This window comes from Cydia fagiglandana, chromosome 16, assembly GCF_963556715.1.
Source record: "Cydia fagiglandana chromosome 16, ilCydFagi1.1, whole genome shotgun sequence".
Lineage (NCBI taxonomy): Eukaryota > Metazoa > Arthropoda > Insecta > Lepidoptera > Tortricidae > Cydia > Cydia fagiglandana.
This window is the reverse complement of record NC_085947.1, coordinates 18,325,747-18,343,672: the sequence shown is the minus strand read 5'-3', so window position 1 is coordinate 18,343,672 and position 17,926 is coordinate 18,325,747. Positions and strand designations below refer to the sequence as shown.

The 17,926-nt window shown below is 38.6% G+C and overlaps 2 protein-coding genes across 2 annotated transcripts in view; one reads left to right on the top strand and one right to left on the bottom strand.

The window, feature by feature from the left end:
• Positions 1 to 17,926, bottom strand: part of LOC134672067 (protein VAC14 homolog) — a 443,464-nt gene that overhangs the window by 104,050 nt on the left and 321,488 nt on the right. The gene's annotated exons all lie outside the window — the stretch shown is intronic.
• LOC134672272 (ran-binding protein 9) overlaps positions 990 to 17,926 on the top strand; it is a 79,221-nt gene continuing 62,284 nt past the window's right edge. Inside the window, exon 1 of the mRNA XM_063530170.1 lies at positions 990 to 1,237. Coding sequence (XP_063386240.1) covers positions 1,072 to 1,237 — 166 coding nt within the window. The 5' untranslated portion in view covers positions 990 to 1,071. The remainder of the gene's footprint in view (positions 1,238 to 17,926) is intronic.

Here is a 17,926-nt window from a genome sequence, read left to right as displayed (position 1 = left end):
TCATTAAAAGCTTCCCGGTAAATCTGAAACAAAATAATATAGTAAACTATCCCAGTTCAATATAGTAGTAGTAGTAAACTCTTTATTGTACAAAAAGACATATTAAAAATAACATACAATTAGCAAGAAGTACAAAGGCGAACTTATCCCTTTGAGGGATCTCTTCCAGTTAACCTTTGAGTAGATGAGAGGAGAGAGTGAAAAGAGGGTGACAAATGCAGCAAAATGTACAACAAGGTACCAGAAAGATAAAGGATATAAATACATACAAAATTTATAGGATAAACATACATATATTACACAAAAAGGAAAGGGACAATATAATAGTGTCTATAGACGACCGCACCGGATCGCGACCTTGGTGCGGTGCGGCGCACGTACGATAGTGTGTAAGGTGGTCCGCCGTACGACCGATAATGATGCAGCTATAAGTGAGTGCGAGAAAGAGATATTTTGACCGCACCAAGGTCGCGGTCCGGTGCGGTCGTCTGTAGACCAACTTTAGTGAATAAAAATACGCCCACCTCAAGCACTTCGTCGTGATATTGCTGCTGCGTTTGTAAAACTTCACTGGATGATTTCTTAACATGTTTTAATTTTAATGCCACTGAAGAGTTTATCTCTTTTAAATATTTTGGAGAATTATTTCTGTCGTTAGTCGTCATAACTTATGTTAAAATAGGCAAAGTTACCTAGAAACTTTTAAGTGGTTTGTTGTAGTGATTATCTCGAGATAGTGTGATTAACATTGATAAATTGTACAAGTGAAAAATTGATTGAGCAATGCATCCATTCGACATTTTAGCAAATCTGCTACAAAAAGTAGCACTCAAATATATGAAATGTTGAAAATTACTATAAAGAGGCTTCGCGGCTTCGCTTCTTCTATTTTACTTTGGTAGTTGAGGGTTGAGCGGTTTACGGTTTTTCCGGTTTTGTCTATAGTCATGGCTGCGGTGCTGCCACCTGTGGGGCGATAGATGTAATGTAGTGGATGTGACGTCATTGACATTACTGTCCGACGGGAATGGGAAATCAGAAATGGCTGCGATAGGTAGTGGACGGGGAACGATGGATTCCCAAAATCAAGTGCAAAGTGATACAACTGTAGACCGTTTAAAATTACTTTATCCAAATGTGAATGAAGAAGAAACCCCTTTGCCGCGATCATGGAGTGCCAAGGACAAGTTCAGCTACATCGGGCTGTCGCAAAATAATCTCCGAGTGCACTACAAAGGTAGGAACTTTCGTTTGTTTATGGATTGAGTAACTCGCTAAACTTCATTAAAACACTTTATACTTAATCTGATATGCTTGAGGACGCGAGCAACTGCGTAGTTATGTTGCAAAATATCTGACGTGTCATAAATCTCTCGTAGAGTTGAGGCATCACATACAAACGTAGAGTGTAACAAAGAAATCAGCTGATCGCATACTTTGCATCAACACTTCTAAATAAATGATGACTACTCGGTCCCGTAAATTCTGCCTGTAATCGTGTTTGTTGCGCGTTTAGTTTCGTTAAGAAAAAGCTAGCATTGGCCTAAAATGTTAGATTTCTTGCAAAGGTCTATCTGCGTTCATAGTTAATTCTAGTTTTACTAGTTAACGAGATTGAGATACAGGAGCAAAGGGAATCTGTTATTCAATGCCACAAAACTTTGGGATCATGGAGTGTTCTTATGAATCTAATTGATTCATGTCACTGTTTTTCCTTGAGACCTATCAGCAATAATCAGATAAACACAAATTACATTAATGTCAATAAGATGGTGTTCAGAGTAAGTCATTTGACCCTGATAGTTATTTAGTCCTATATGATTACAGTTAAATGTATTAATATTGTTAGTTGTTATGGCTTGAGTGGTATTTTTCACATTATTATTATAATCACATCGGAATCAGTGTTTTCGATGCTCTATAATGATTTTGGTGGTAAGTGTATGCTTGACCAATTTGCGGTGTAAGATTTGATAAACATACATATTGCATCATAATTAGCAATCTTATCATTTATTCACTGCATTAAACTTAGACTAGTTTGTATGAATTTATTAGAAAATAAATTATATTTATGGTAGGTTTCCTTTTTGCATAGGTATCATGTTTCTAAAGCATTAAAGCATACTTTTTTATATATCCTCTAGTGACCCAGAGACCTGTAAATAGGTATGTCCTTCAATACTTTCTATTTTGAATCTTTATTTTAACACATTCGGTCGAACAAGTAACAACGTCTATAGATGTTGCCTGAAATATCTTAACAACAACTTAATTGAGTTTGCGGGTCTGAACGTGTTAACAAATCAAAATTGCAGTTGGCAAGATTTGAATTCACGGCAGCTAGAGGATATTTACTTATATCATGATGATGCAGATATTTATTTTTATTAAAAACAACAATAGAGGAGGTATGCATAGGCCATACCAAGGTTGAATGTTTTGCTTTATGAACTTAGAACAATAAATATTTGGCAATCCATTAACATTCAACACAATAAACACCACAAAGAGAAGAACATATTTAATCTCATAGCATGCAAGTGAGGGTCATTAAGTTCACAGTACGTTTTAGCCCATTAGATGACGGGTTTTTAATGACATCAGTATTTTGTCGGGTCCTAACCTGCACCAAGCGCCATCGCGGTCGGCAGGGGTTATCATATCTCAGATAAGGTTGCTGCGGGCTGTAGTAACCTTGAGTCCATTAGCACTGGCTAATTCTGCTCATGTTTATTTTTAATTTAATAGGTATTATTTGTACTATCCTCTAAAAAAAAATGTTGACCAGAATTGTATTAACATCTCTTATGAGTCTTATGACTCTGCAACAGTGAATGAGGAGTTGTCAGTTTGGTTTGCAGATAAAGAAGAGATACTTAGCACAAGGAATTTAGTACATTGACCTCCTGTTTCTATCTCTATCGCACGGAGACATTAACAGCAGGCATCATGAGCCGAGAGAGAGGAACAGGCAAGGCGTGTCAATGTATTAAATTCCTTGTGCTAAGCCTCTTCTTCAGTATAAATTAGGATCCATTAGTAATGCTCATGTAAGATTTAATATTTCTGGAAAATAAGGATTCTGGCCATCTCTATAAACTACTTATGTCTTTTTACGCTTTAAACTCCACTGTTATCTTTGAAACAAGTAAAGTATAATAACCAAGTTTTGTTACCAACACTAACTGCTATTAGTACCTATTCCAAAAAGGCCTGAGTTAAACTAACACAAAACAAATTATCTGGAATAAGATGTATATACATTAAATTACAATATAAATTATTTTTAGCGCTTCTATACCTACGAATTTGTTATGATTGAAAAACAAGTATTAATTATACACAAATGCTAGACATAATATTGATACAAACAAAAATTAATAAGTGTAGCCTAGCCTTTGATGGCGTAAATTCACTTCAGTTTGTTATCTAGTTGCACTTTGCGCTAGTTGCGTATTATCTTTACTCAATATGTAAACTGAAAGTGAAGCGACGCAACGCAATAACAAACGAAGCTAGTCAGCTTTAGGGCCTATCTTCTCCGTACTATCTGGTGCTGTCCTGCTCAGGTGGCCGAAGAACTAAGTATGCATTGGTGCAAACAGTGGAGAGCCTCGTTAAGATATATCTTATCCTATAAAACGAGGCTCTCCACTGTTTGAACCAATACATACTTATCCTATAAAACGATAAGATATATCTTATCCTATAAAACGAGGCTCTCCACTGTTTGCACCAATACATACTTAGTTCTTCGGCCACCTGAGCAGGACAGCACCAGATAGTACGGAGAAGCTTCTGATCACTGGCCGCATGCCAGCAAAGCGTGGAGGTATGGCCACGCGCTGGGCGGACAGAATAACGTTAGAGATAAAAGCCACATTACAGGTCATTTGAACTAGCATACACCGAGCCATTGTCTAATAAAACATGGTCTTCTTTTCCCAGAGTGACACAAGCCTACGTCACAATAACATGGCCGCTGTATATAGCGCTATCGCTTATTATCATATAGCGCTGTCGCATGATGACGTAGGCTTGTGTCAGTCAGGTGACCTAGAGAAGACGGGAAGAGAGTACCAGGCGGAGTATATTATTATACCATGCACCGAGCCCAAGATAGAGCGGCTCTGAGAGCACTGGTGAGGAGTGATAGGTACGTTAGGTACGTAATAAAGGTACAGTCAGCAGCAGAAGTTGCTAAGCGGGCCAGGTGCTCAAAATGATTTTGACGCGACTTTATTGTTAAGGAAATAAGAGCGTGTCAAGGTAAATTTGAACACCTCGCCTGCTTAGCAACTTCTGCTGCTGACTATACTTGGAAAAACAACATTATAAGTATTATAACTAAGTAACTAAGGCAAGTTTGAAAAGTTACGTAGTCAATCAAGTACCTATACTCGTATCGTTATGCCTATGCCTATTTATTATTTGACACGCTCTGTGACAATTTTTTCTATAAGTACTATAGGTAAGTGTAGGTGTCCTATGTGACGTTAGATGATGTCACGTGCCAAAGACGATTTAACGGTGTAAATAACTATCAATTAGTTTTTAGGGTTCCGTACCCAAAGGGTAAAAAAGGGACCCTATTACTAAGATTCCACTGTCTGTATCTCATGAACCGTGATAGCTAGACAGTTGAAATTCTCACAAATGAAATGATGTATTTCTGTTGCCGCTATAACAACAAATATTAAAAACAGAATAAAATACTCATACTCATTAAATGTTTAAGTGGGGCTCCCATACAAAAAACGTGTTTTTTTTTTGCCATTTTTTGCGTTTTTTTTTTATTATGAATGGGCTTACTCATGGCCACAGACCAGAGGCCAGATGGCGTAATGGTACGGAACCCTTCGTGCGCGAGTCCAACTCGCACTTGGCTGGTTTTTTATAGCACTATTATTCGTCCAGTAATCTACCCGCCCAGTAACAGTCCCAGTCCAGTAATAAGCCCGACTTGAGATAGGTAGTGATCATTTTAATAATTACAAAATAAAAAAGTATTCGTAGTTAGCGACAGAAATCGTCTGCTGCTGCTGCTGTCTGCGGTCGGGTTCCTATGCTGGTATCTTTAGGCGCTGTTAGCATTCAAAAGGTTACCTTTTCAAGCTCCACTTGGAACTAGAAAGAAACATTTCTATTCCTCTAATGCTCAAAGGAAAGACTTCGCATGACCAATGAAAAGTAATACGGTTAAAGTAGCCTAATCAAAGGGCCACATTCTCGGGACCTCGGAGCCGGATTACCGATTCACGCCAATTATGCTCGAATGGCCGAGCATAATCGACTGTAGAATCGATTTCGTATTTTGTACAATACGTAATTAATGAGCTTTTGATCTTGCGAATCCCCATGACTTCACCATTTTGAAATTTTTTCAATAAATTAATCGGTAATAAAAGTATAATTAATCATCGAACCTGCTCACAAATTTCACACGGATTCTGTCCAGGAGCGTGAGGAGAGCTTCTTAATTTTTTATTTAATTTTCAAACATGTACCCAAAAAGCCTGTTCAATTCAACACAAAAACAGTCCATTTGATCTAAATCCACATGGAATTAAGGTAACAGCTGCAAAATCCGTCCAATGGTAGTTGGTCGCGTTCCAAATATGCCCTCACTTCCAAAAAGTCGCTTTTACACCTGTTTAATTGGCAGTCTAATAATAGTTATCATTGTTATCAATATCTATGTTCATGGTTCTCAATAAAACTCTACTGTATTTAATTTGTAAACAATAGAGGAAACCATAATAGTAGTGTTGATCTGAAATCCTTGATTTATTCTGATGTTCTCATAAATCAAGCACAAGAATGAGAGCTATTATTCCTTAGTCATTGAGTAACCAACGCATGGGGTTTAAATTCTACTCTTCTATAAATGGGTTCATTACATACATGAATGGCATCGTGTGTACAAGAATGAGAGCTATTATTTGTTATCCAATGAAATGAAAGACATAGGAATTTCTCTCGTTTCATTAAATTTAGTAAAGCGTGGCTTGTTATTCCTGAATCAATGTAGGTTTAGGATAAATTAGTCTGGCTAGGTAAGCAAGCACTAAGCATTATGTCCCTCTGCGGTATAACCGTAGATTTTACGAGGCAACTTTTGGAGCGAGGCTGCCACGGCGCACTGCGGGACTTAAGGCCGAGCCACACCGGCTGCGTGTGCAGCACGTTGCGTGGCGTGCGCTGCGTGACGTGCGCAGCACCCCTGTCACACCGGGTGACGCGCACGTCACGCAGCGCACGCCACGCAACGTGCTGCACACGCCACGCAGGCGCACGCTGCAGCTCAGTCATGCGTGCAGTAAAATAAAATACTCCTGCGACAGTACCTACATCATGTTATTATAACTCCCGTTGCAAATGGAAGCTGCTCACCTAATGCCGCCATTGCAATTAGAAGAAAAAATGTCTCATATTTGAATCGAGATAGTTGAGAGTACATAATATTGTTCACCGACGCAAAATAGTTCACAATACAACAACCTTGTTTTCCAATAGTATCGTTAATACCTAAAATCGATTCTTTCCCACAGGCCAAATTATTTTTTTAAGACGTATTTGTGGTAATCTTTGTGCTATATTGTATATATACATTCATATTAACGAAAGATTTTAATTAGTTTTTCTTTTATCACTGAATCCGTATTAAAAACCAGCACGCGCACCGGCCGAGTTGTAAATAAATACAAGTGGCTGCGCGTGTACACGCACAGCACCTATGCAGCACCGAGCTGTGCGTGTCCGAACCTGCTCGGTTCGCCCTCTCATAGGGAACGCAGTTAAACACAACGTCATCACTGCACGCAACGAAGCGACGTTGCCGCTCCGCTGCGTGGACGCGTGCACGCAGCACGCAGCCGGTTTGTCTCGTCGGAGCTGCGTTGCGTACAAGTCACGCGTACGCGCACGTCACGCACACGTCACGCAAGCGGTGTGTCCTCTCTTATGAGTTTTCATATTCTACAACGCAGCGGGACGCGTACGTGCACGCGCACGTCACGCACACGCATCCGGTGTGGTTTGGCCTTTAAAGGTCTGCTGAATGTCGAACTTGTCCGCATGATGGAGACAAATTTCAATCTGATATTAAGGCAGATATTGTTGCGTGCAGATAGAGTTTAGTTTGGCATGTATGGAATCCCACGCGTTGCCAAAAGGCGACGGTAATGTTTTTGTGAATACATGCCTTTAGATTCATTCTCGTTAGAAACATCCGTTCCTACACATTTGATACGCCTGGAGCACACAATAGCAGGATACCGTAGCGAATACAGCTGGCATTTTGACACGTTGTATACCCCTTTGTACAGTTAAATTTGTCCCGAAATTCCTGCTTTTCCAACAAACAATGCCTATTACATTTTAGAATTTTCATACCAGTTTGCCTCCTAAGTCGATCATCGTCTTGCGGAGACCACAAATGTCTGCTTCAAAGCCTTCTGCCGGGACGTATCGACCCGCCGGTTGTTGACCGTGCCGAACCTGCACTTTCCTAATTCCGCGTCTAGACTCAGGGCAAAGACCAGACAACAATGCAGCTCTTAATGCAAATAACTTGGAATAGTCTGCGTTTTATTTCGGTCGGTGTTGGTCCTTTGAACGCGGGGTTGTCGACCGACAGTTGATCGACGGGTTCTCTGCCGATGGCCTGAGCGATGGCGTGTCCGCCACACAAATATCTGAACACGCCTCTATTGTCAAGGCATTAGAGTGCGCGTTCAGATATGGTGAACACCTTGGCCGCTCCGATATATCTGATGGCGAATGTACACACGGCAACATTGCTGGGCTTTTTCACATTCACATAAAGTCTAATTCTTTAAATCTTGTAAGTTAAACCAAAGTGGTTTTAAACGCCTTATCCTTATTTACAGTTTCTAAAGTATTGTTAGCTACCAAAACGGAAGTTTAACCCTTTGTGGGCTGTCAAAGCTCGTAAAAGTTGGGATAAACCATTAAGACCGAGAAGCAGTAATGAAGGCTCAATCACGGGTATTATTAATCTAGCGTTCGCCGCTCGAGACCTTCGGCCGGAATTAGTATAGTAGCGACGCAGAATTTTAATGCGAGCGACATGGCAACGAAGTGACTTGCCTTTTTAACGCTGTGTTTTGTTTACTATTGAGTCACAGTTAACTGTCTGCTTTTGGAATAAAACTGCGTAAATAGGATAGGTTATACATTAAATTGTATCCGATTAAGTGGCCATTTATTGTCCGGGCAAGAAAGGGCAATAAACGAAACTACAATGTCAAGTAAAGTCACACGTAAATGTTTACGTAGGTATTCTAGTCAATAACAAACGGAGGGATACGTCGGGATTTTTATATAATACACTAATATTGGTTAGGTACACGCCACACGTACACGCTCAATGGTATTTTGTTTAAAATGGTAATTGCGGAAACTGACTGATCGGGACCTAGCCAAAACAAAAGTCAAATGTATCGGGATGACATGCTACGAAAAGTCGCGTGACAGGTCGTTTCAATCTATCAAGACAAAGAGTTACCTAATTCAAAGCTATGGCCAAGACTAAGCTTTGAATTAGGTACCGCTAAAAAGATTGACACTGATATCGGTAGCAGATTTCATACAAGTATCATGGAATTGCCCATCTGGACGAGGTGCGGGCCCGCGATGCCTATATCCCGCTGGACCGGGTTCATTGACCTGATTACTCGCACTCGCCGACTATTGGCTCGGCTTAACAAGTTAACACGAAACCCGATCGGTTGTTGTGGGAATGTTCCCGAATTTGCATAAGTCTTGTGCGGGAATTAACATTTCAATAACTCGCCAAGGTGAGCACGTGCTCAGGGAGCGATGATCCCGGCTTTTAAAACGTAAACAAACTTTTTTACGCATTAAGTATAAACTTGGAGAATTCATGTCATGACACAGTTGACTGACTTTTACTGCAAGGAGATAAAGTTGGTCACTTTTAGGCGATTTATATTTTGATAACTTCATTCTTCGTGTGGTTTATTCATACGACATCCTTTGAAGGAGTGTTTTTATGTTGAGTAGCGTACCTAGTGTATTGTCATTTCAAATAAATAGAAAGCGGTATCAACGAAGGTTTATATTAATTATGCTTCTCTCGCCATATTGTCTGGACTGAACTTTAGTAGAAATGCTGTCTACTTACAGTATACATACCTACATGATGCATGTAATTGTAAGTCGCGGCCTCTTAGGGCCTGTTTACACATTGAGTAGTGATTAGTGTGAGTTCGTACATTTGTCACTAATCTCAAGTAGCAAATGTATGAACTCACTAAACACTATTAATCATCGTGTAAACACAAACCCCTAACCCCTTACCGTTTCACGATAATTCTCGTATAACGTTTGTCAAATGACAAATTACGGGAATAGGGTCGAGTTAGGGACTTCAGTTGCTGGTGCGTCGTGTGTAATCAAATCAAATGCCATCTCGGCATGTGGTCTTGCACTGGTTTCAATTAGGTCTGTCACTTTGCTAAAGGGTTTAATGGGCAATGTTACCTACAAACGAACCGCAATCATCGTGCGTCTTCCTCGCTTTGTCCCGGCTTTTCTTATCGGGGCAGCACTATTGAATATGATTGAATACCCCAACAAATGGATGTTTTTATGTGATTACATATTTTGATTGGTTTGGCGTAGCTTTAGAATCTACAGAACAGCTCTGGACCAATGGAATCATATTAAATTGAAGCAGCAATTTGAGATGGATCCATGATAGATCTGTCCTTTTTACTGAATACTGGTTTTGTAGCATCCATTTGTGTAGCGGTGCGGTGTTGATCCGTGCCACACAACACAAGGTCACTTAACAGGACTCGTTCTGTCATCGCACGATGGCCTAGCCCTAGGGTTCATAAAGGATGCACGAACCTAAAACACTTCCAGGACAGTAGCGATCGATCGTGTCAATGTACGTCTAGTCCAGTTTGCGACATTGCTCTTGTAGTTACAAGCTGTCGGAAACCTTTTTAGTTCATAGTTAGTTAGTAGTATCATTCTGTAGTTTATGTCGGTGGTTCGTTTCAGTGGAGATTTTGTCACTCGGCATTTATCGTATCGTATCACATGTCATGCCATGCTCCTGGCAACCCCACTTCTAACTTCTTAATCTACTAAAAAAATAAATGTAAAAATCTAAAGGAGACTTAAAAGTACTTAGGTATCAGCGAAAATGCGTCGTTGAAAATTCTTAGCTCTCTTCTTATTTTTTATTCTTACTGTAACTAGAGTCTGGCTAGCCAAAAATTGTTGACAGATATTTCGTTGTTGTATCACCAATTGTCTATGATTTAAAAAAAAGCTAAAAGTGAGTTGTCAATTTATGTCATTCATTCAAATTGTTTGCGGTTTATAAGGGGTTTATTGTAAATAATATTAATAATTTCTATACTGAGTGATGTTCGCAAACTATTATTTAAGCTCGTAAATAATTACGACAATGTGCGAAGTCGACGTGTAGCGTTGTATAACGAAAAACTGCAATGTTTACAACTCCTAACCAAATGTAAACAAATTAGGAGGTTGGTGCTCTATAAATATTTTGATACTTTAAGTACTAGTTCTAACATTTGCCTATTACTTTGATTAAGTACGTGAATTTATTAATGCCTGAATCTCATAAATAGGACAAGTGTTTAAAAAAACGGATAAACTAAAAGTTCTGAAAAATATCTATAAAATCTAAATATTGGAACGTAAACATATGTGTATGTTGTTGACTGTACTTTAAATAGTGGTAGAAATTATGTAAGCTGACTTTGAGTGCACGTAAACTTTTATTTAGCTTATTTCCATATGAAATGAAATGAAAAAATATTTATTCGCTAACAAGCAATATTTAACAAAATACAGGTTGGTGTCCCTTTTTAAGTATAAAAATACCTGTGTTAAGGAACACCGCTCTTCCTTAGTGATTAACTACAAGCTAAAAGAAAAACTATGATGATAAGTTTAATAACAGTAAAGTAAATATAGGTACCTTACTTGTGCACAGAATACCAAAAATATTATCTAGTATCAAAACTATAATTCCTACTAAGCAAAGTGTGACCAGCCCTAGATTTTTTGAATTTCCCGCCAATAATTTAGGTAAAATTTCAGTAGCCAGACTCTAAAACAATTCATTCAGCCACCCTTGCCAACCGAAAGGAAACTGTTTTCAACGAAGTCTCATTAAGTGGGTGAAGTATACGAAAAAAGCCTTAAATGCCCTGCGCGTGCAATATAATAATGCACTCAGAATGTTGTTGGGGCTGCCCACATGGTGTAGCGCATCGCGCATGTTCGCCGAGGCCCATACAGACGATTTCCATGCGGTTATGCGAAAGAGAATCGTCTCGATGATGGGTCGGCTTAGGAGCAGTACCAACAGCATTCTGGATGTCATTGCAGAAAGGCCTGAGAATCCTATACTGGCGCATTGGATTCGCCAAGTTATAGGCTTTCTTAAATTTAGAAAATAGATTAGGTTATAGTTTAATGTATGTACATATACTAGGTGTAAAAATTAACATTAGTTCCTAAGTTATACTAACAAATATGGATGCAAATCTGAAATAAATATTTCAATTCAAATTAAACCCCCACGCACCCTACAGTGCGTGAGTGCATTTACTGAATCCGCCTAAAGACTCTGGGAGCGAGGCTCTCTTTCAATACTACGCTTTATAATAGCTGTTACAAGGTTCATTTTAACTTGAGATAGATAGAGAAGGCTCGACTTCTTATTGACGCATGCCGGAAAATTGGCCCTGAAATGTGCCGTTCAGTTAAATTATACGAACGCCGGTTCTCTTTAAATGTGCACGTAAATGCTCTGTATGTACCTACAGGCTACATTCAGTGGCGGAATTGGCTGCGCAAAAGAACATCCCCCAAGAAATTATTTTAGGATTGTTCTCTTCATATTAGATTCGCGGGTCATTTGCAATACAAGCAATGTTTTGCTTAACTTTAACAAGATTTCCCCAATCATCACAAACAGCCTGATATTTTTTACTAAAAACAGGATCACGTAGTTTATTGTATTCCCACATGGAGATTCATGAGTGCCTCGTTCATTCGCATTCAGACGATCCTCATGAGTGCCTTTTTCCTAAATACCTAGCCTATGGCAAACAGCGAACCTTTTATACGTTGGTTCAGTACTTTCATTTAATTTGTGGATATACACCGTAATGAATATAGGAACCCGGCTCGCCAATGATGCCCGCGGATATTTCATTACGCCCGCTGATATCGTGGCAAAAGGATTCCGCTGAATGCCGTACCCGAGCTCATGTCATTCCCCAATTCGAGGCCTTTCAATTATGCTGTACTGTCATATACGAATACAAGTACCTACTGGCGTTTGTGAAGCAAAAGTTAAGCCTCAATTAGTATTCAGAACAGTGAATTTTTACAGGGATTCTGAATATGTTATGAATACAGTAATAAGGGTTGAAAGGTCAGATAGCAGTCATTTTAAGCATATTGCTTGATCCAGCATGTCCCGATTAGATACAGAATATAGATACCTTAATGGACTCTAGTTTTTGTTGGACTAAACCAGCAAATCGCAAAATAGAGAGCTAATAGAGAGATGGTGAATTTAGACGACTTTAACGACAAAATATTTACGAATTGCGTCACATCGAATCTGCTACATATTTTTAGACAACGTGCACATACAGATAGGAAACGTATAAATTATATTAATTTAGCATGTCTTGTGGTATTTTGTGGTATGTGGCCTCGCTTCTTCAAGTAGCGCACAAATGACGACGGAGAATGCCTATTTCAGTCAACTAAACTTGTGTCGCACAAAGTTAGTAACCTGAATCTTCAAAAATTGGCAACAGCAAACAGCAACACTCCTAACTGTACATCGGCGGACCTTATTACAAAAGGCATAAGGTCCACCGATGTACAGTTAACAGTGTGAGCGATGGTACACAAAGCGACGTTTTTACCGTTCCATCATAAATGTAATTCGGCTACCCTTCATCGTAGACTTCACAGCAATTTTGATTATTTCATACCTATCTAGATCGCAGACAATTTGATTGCGTTATGGTGGCCCCATGCAGTTTAATTTATTCTGAGGCGCCTCATTTCGTTGGGAAAATACGTGCTATCCGTAATTATATCGAATACGTGCGGAAAATGGCTCAACCAATTGATAATTCAACGCACGTAATGTTGATTAAAAATGCGGTGTATTTTAATGACAAAGCTCAACCTCTTGTCTCATGAAGTCATGACAAGAGGCTATTTGAGGGCAGGTTTAGGACTGAGCTTTAGGTTATCAACAATTATTTCTTAATTTAAATTATTCTATAATTTTTTTATAGATAATTTTATTCTCTGTTGTTTTATTGTTTTAGTAAAAGGGCCCATTAAGCCAGCCACAAAAATGAAGCCACTAGACATCCATGTATAATTTAATTTTCAAGCGGATGCACAACGTCTATCAACGTAATGTAGCATAATTTACGGTTATACGACAACCTGCTTTCTTTTTATTGTTCACGGAGCTTCATTATATAGAATTAAAGGTACAGCTTTTTTCAATAATGGAGAGTATTAACAGTCTCTTGAAGTACTGTGTGTATATTGCGTCCCGTGACTCCCGGGTCCCTAAACGTAGGGCATTGACTCTTGGGGTCACGCTGGGATCCCCTCGTTCGCTCCCCTGCTATTCAAATGCAAGATGTGTGTTGCAGAGTTCCTTGTGCATGTGTTTTAATGAGTGGTGACAGGTAGGGGCTATTATTTTATATATTTTTTAAAATTATCAGCGCACACAGTGCAGTAAGGTATCATTAGTAAATGGACCGGGCAGTGTCATTGTTAGAAGGAGTATGTTTGTTGAAGTAGTTTGCTAACATTTTGGCAATAACAAATAGGATATTATCGAAGTAATATCCGGAGAGCTACTTATTTAGCCTCTAGTTGAGTTTTGTTAAGACAAAGTAGCCAAATATTGTGCATTCTTAGCGTTTGGAATGGTTGTTCAAATAATACTACAAAAATAATAGACTAAGAAAGGACTGTTAAGATTTGTAAAGATCAATTGTTGTTAAACTTTTTCCCACTATAATCTCATTACATTATTCGTAACGTAGCAGCTTGGTAAAAAGACAACAAAGTACAATCGTCCGGTATAAAATTATTGATTGACGTATTACTTTCGACAAATTACCGTCGTCCACTAAAGGCTTGAATTATGTGTGGAACACATCTTCAAGTCACTAATTATTTCACTAGTGCTGATACGTCAGTCAGTCGATATTGATGAACACAATAATCGGCTGTAACACACCCGACATGGGTAAATCCGTCTCAGTTTTCCTTTATCTCCCTAAAGACAGCTCAGTAAAGAGCATTGTTGCTAATAGATCCCTTGTCTGCCGTCCTTTCGTGATTCTTTGCTTCATTACAACCTCTTACAATCTTTAGACGAGTTACATTATGTTAAAGGTCTGAACCTTGTTAAACGTTTTTAGGTCTACAAAGTACAAATGTTTACAATATTTACGCTGACTGCATCGCATATAAGCAATTTAGTTAGTTAGTCCCTTTGTAGGGCTGAAGTCGGCACTGACATGCAAGTGTAGGTAATAGAGTGTGGTTGTAACTTCATTGCCGCTTTCAGCTTTTGACGTCGCATGTTGTAGTCCACCATACAGAATGCACGAATAGTATTTATATGTCTCGAATTTTGAATGCAACGAATGCTGAATGAATGGAATTACTTACAAAAAAGTTTGGGGAATATGAATTGGTCAGGCAGTTGTGTTGCGTGTGATCTGTTTATACGATGCGATAAGTATATCTTCCAATGGCAATAAAAAGTCTTGTTTTCCACTTTAATTATCAGGCTTCGTAATCTTGTAACTCCCTCATTTGAAGGACATAAACAGATTGTGTTATGTAAAAGTACCTTCGGATTTTAGCGTTTTTTACAGTCAGCATCAAATATATAGTGGCGAACAAAGTGACCAAATATATCGAAACACATCCTTTTTTCTATGAAAACAAAGGTGTGTTACGATATATTTGGCCACTGTGGCCGTCACTATCTATTTGTTGCTGACTGTACTTGACTCTAATAAAACTAATGTACAAACGTGACGTGACTAAACAAAATTACAGCTGTTTTTCCATACACTTAGCGCCTAATAGCGAGTTATCTCACAAAGATAATAGTTGATGGCATTACAGATTACACCATGATACCATAATTTCCTTTTTATTTTTATTCGTTTAGCGACTGCCTGTGCAAAATTAATTTGCCGGTTATTGTGGAAAGATCGAATCCCTCGATATTGACATGTAGTGCTGGTTTTCCAATATATTTAATCAGCGTGTCTGAAAATGGGGATAATTACCACTGGGATGAAATTAAGTTTTGATTTGGGTAACAGGTACGTTAGATTTCAGATTTCAGATAATTTATTCGTAAATATCACATACATATTTATAAGTCACATAATAGGTACACACAGTTCATAATTAGTCAATTAATTACATTATAAGGTTATATTAAGCGTAATTGGATTTAAAAATATGATATTAATTACAATACAATAATAATTGGCCCGCGGGGCAGTTTGTGGCGAGCTGTCGAGGAGTAACTATAGCCCACGGACCCGAGTGCTCCAGCTCCGTGTACTGAGTCGCTCACGCCAGTGTTGCGCCTGGCCGTCTTTACGATGGCGCCTGAGATGCCCATCTAATGAGTGGCGAGTCACCGCCTGCCTCGATAACACTGTATAACACAATGTTATGGCAGGTGTCCGGAACTCTTAGCAATAGCAATAACCCAGTCTTATTTTTCACCCAAATTTAAAAAAAAATCGTGATGCGTGATGCTGATGTGTTAATGTTTGTGATGGTCACTAATAAATGTATTTATTTTTAATTAAACAAATGATCATAACTCTAAACCCAAATTAGCCCGAGGCATTTTTCCAAGACATTTTTGTTGTAAAACAAACCCCAGGCTCCAAGATGATGTTATAATATAATTATGCCTTTAACTTGTACGAGTCATATTTACCGCTTATACCTAAACTCGTTTTTCGAATTAGCTAACGCTCGGTGGGACGAACCGTCACGTCTCCAAGAATGCAAATCTACTAATAAACATGCACTCTTGTCTAGACAGAGTCGTGATGACGTATCCTAGCCTACTTCCTTCAGCTATTTTTATTTAGCGACTGTTATTTTTCAACTGTCTTCCCGAATAAGGATTAAATCTACCTTTTAAATTAATTTTCTTTTCTTTTGCCTATGTAGACTAACCACAGATATATGTTATGGGATCTTTAAACTCCTTCACGTGATGGTTGTTTTGGATAAAGGTTGATAAAACTGCTCCTTCTTCAAAGTTAACACAACCGTCTGACCGAAAATATTTCCAATAAATTTGCATTCGTCGGGTGTGCATAGACACGTCGGGTGTGCATGGACGAGTTTCGGTCCAGAGTCTATTTGTTATGTCCTGTGTAAAAATTGACTTTAAAGTTTAGAATATACACAATTACACAGACTTTTTTCAGGCCCAAAGTAGTCGTCTAATGTTTTGTGTTACCTAATATTGCTCAATTTATGCCACAACCAAAAAATATGACGTCTCTTTCAGAAACTAAAACGTAAGATGTGTTAGAAGATTATTTTGATTTTATACAATCACTTTGTTTACATTACTCAGTGTTCATTAGCTAGTTAGACCCATCCCTCTTACCATTGTATACATATGCTGAATTATTCCAATACCTAATTATGCAGTCTGGTCCCTTTCCATCTGCCTAAACTTCAAATGACTAGCGAGGAGTCCATTGTCTCGTTAAACTGATGAGCTATCAGCTCAAGTGCACACTGTTAACTGACGATTCGTATACCTTATTGTAAAGACATAAGGACCATCTATGGTCAGCTCACAGTGTTGAGTGTACTGGAACGCCAATGGGCCACGTCTCGCCGTCTGGACCCTAATTGTTCACATTAGAGTTGCTCTGTCGATTGTCAATCGATAAGTGGTTTCAGTTTAGATAGTTATCAGTGGTACATTATTGTTACACGTGTTAGAGTTAGCATCAGTATTGTGTTTCGTAAAACCATTATCTTAGTGCAATGGAGGAATGAAAATGATGAATGAAATGTGCCAAAAGAAGGAACGTTACCAAAGTAGCAAAGATTTTTACATTCACATTACTGTTTCGGAAATTCTTAAATTTTCGATATGATTTTTTTTTCTTTTCAAATAAAAGCTTTGTTTTCTGTAATATTTATAGTAATAATATTAAATTTTTCATTTTGGTAACTACATTTGTAGACACGTTTCGATGTCTGGGTCGTAATTGTTCACATTAGAGTCGATTGTCAACCGATAAAAGTGATATAGAAATTTTATTAGGTTATCTATAGTAGACGATTGTTATACTTAGGACGAGCGTGCGAATATTGTTTTATCTCCTTTTTTCGGTAAAGATTTATTAGGTCACCTCAAAGTTCTGTTTAGTCGGAAGCATTCTAATCGACACAGACAAGTAAGACATGAGACGGACAGAACTTCAAACCTCCTTAGCGCTCAATAGTCGAAATTATTCTGGTAAGGAAAGAGGGTCAAAGATTATGTCCAGAATTTTTGACGTGACGTCGAATTATGGAAACCTTTTTCTTCAATAATTTACTTGAAGCGAGGTTTGTGTTACTGCCCGAGTGATCTGCGAATAGTAAAGCATTAACGAGGGAGCCGAGCAGCTTATGAGAGCATTACTGGAGTCTATCCTATTACGGAGCCAATTAGCCCGTCGCTGCGTTGGACGAACGGTAAAAAAGAGGGCTTTTACCACTCCGAGTTGAGAGGGGTTACGTGTTTTAGCCAGACGTCTATCTCAAGAGAAGA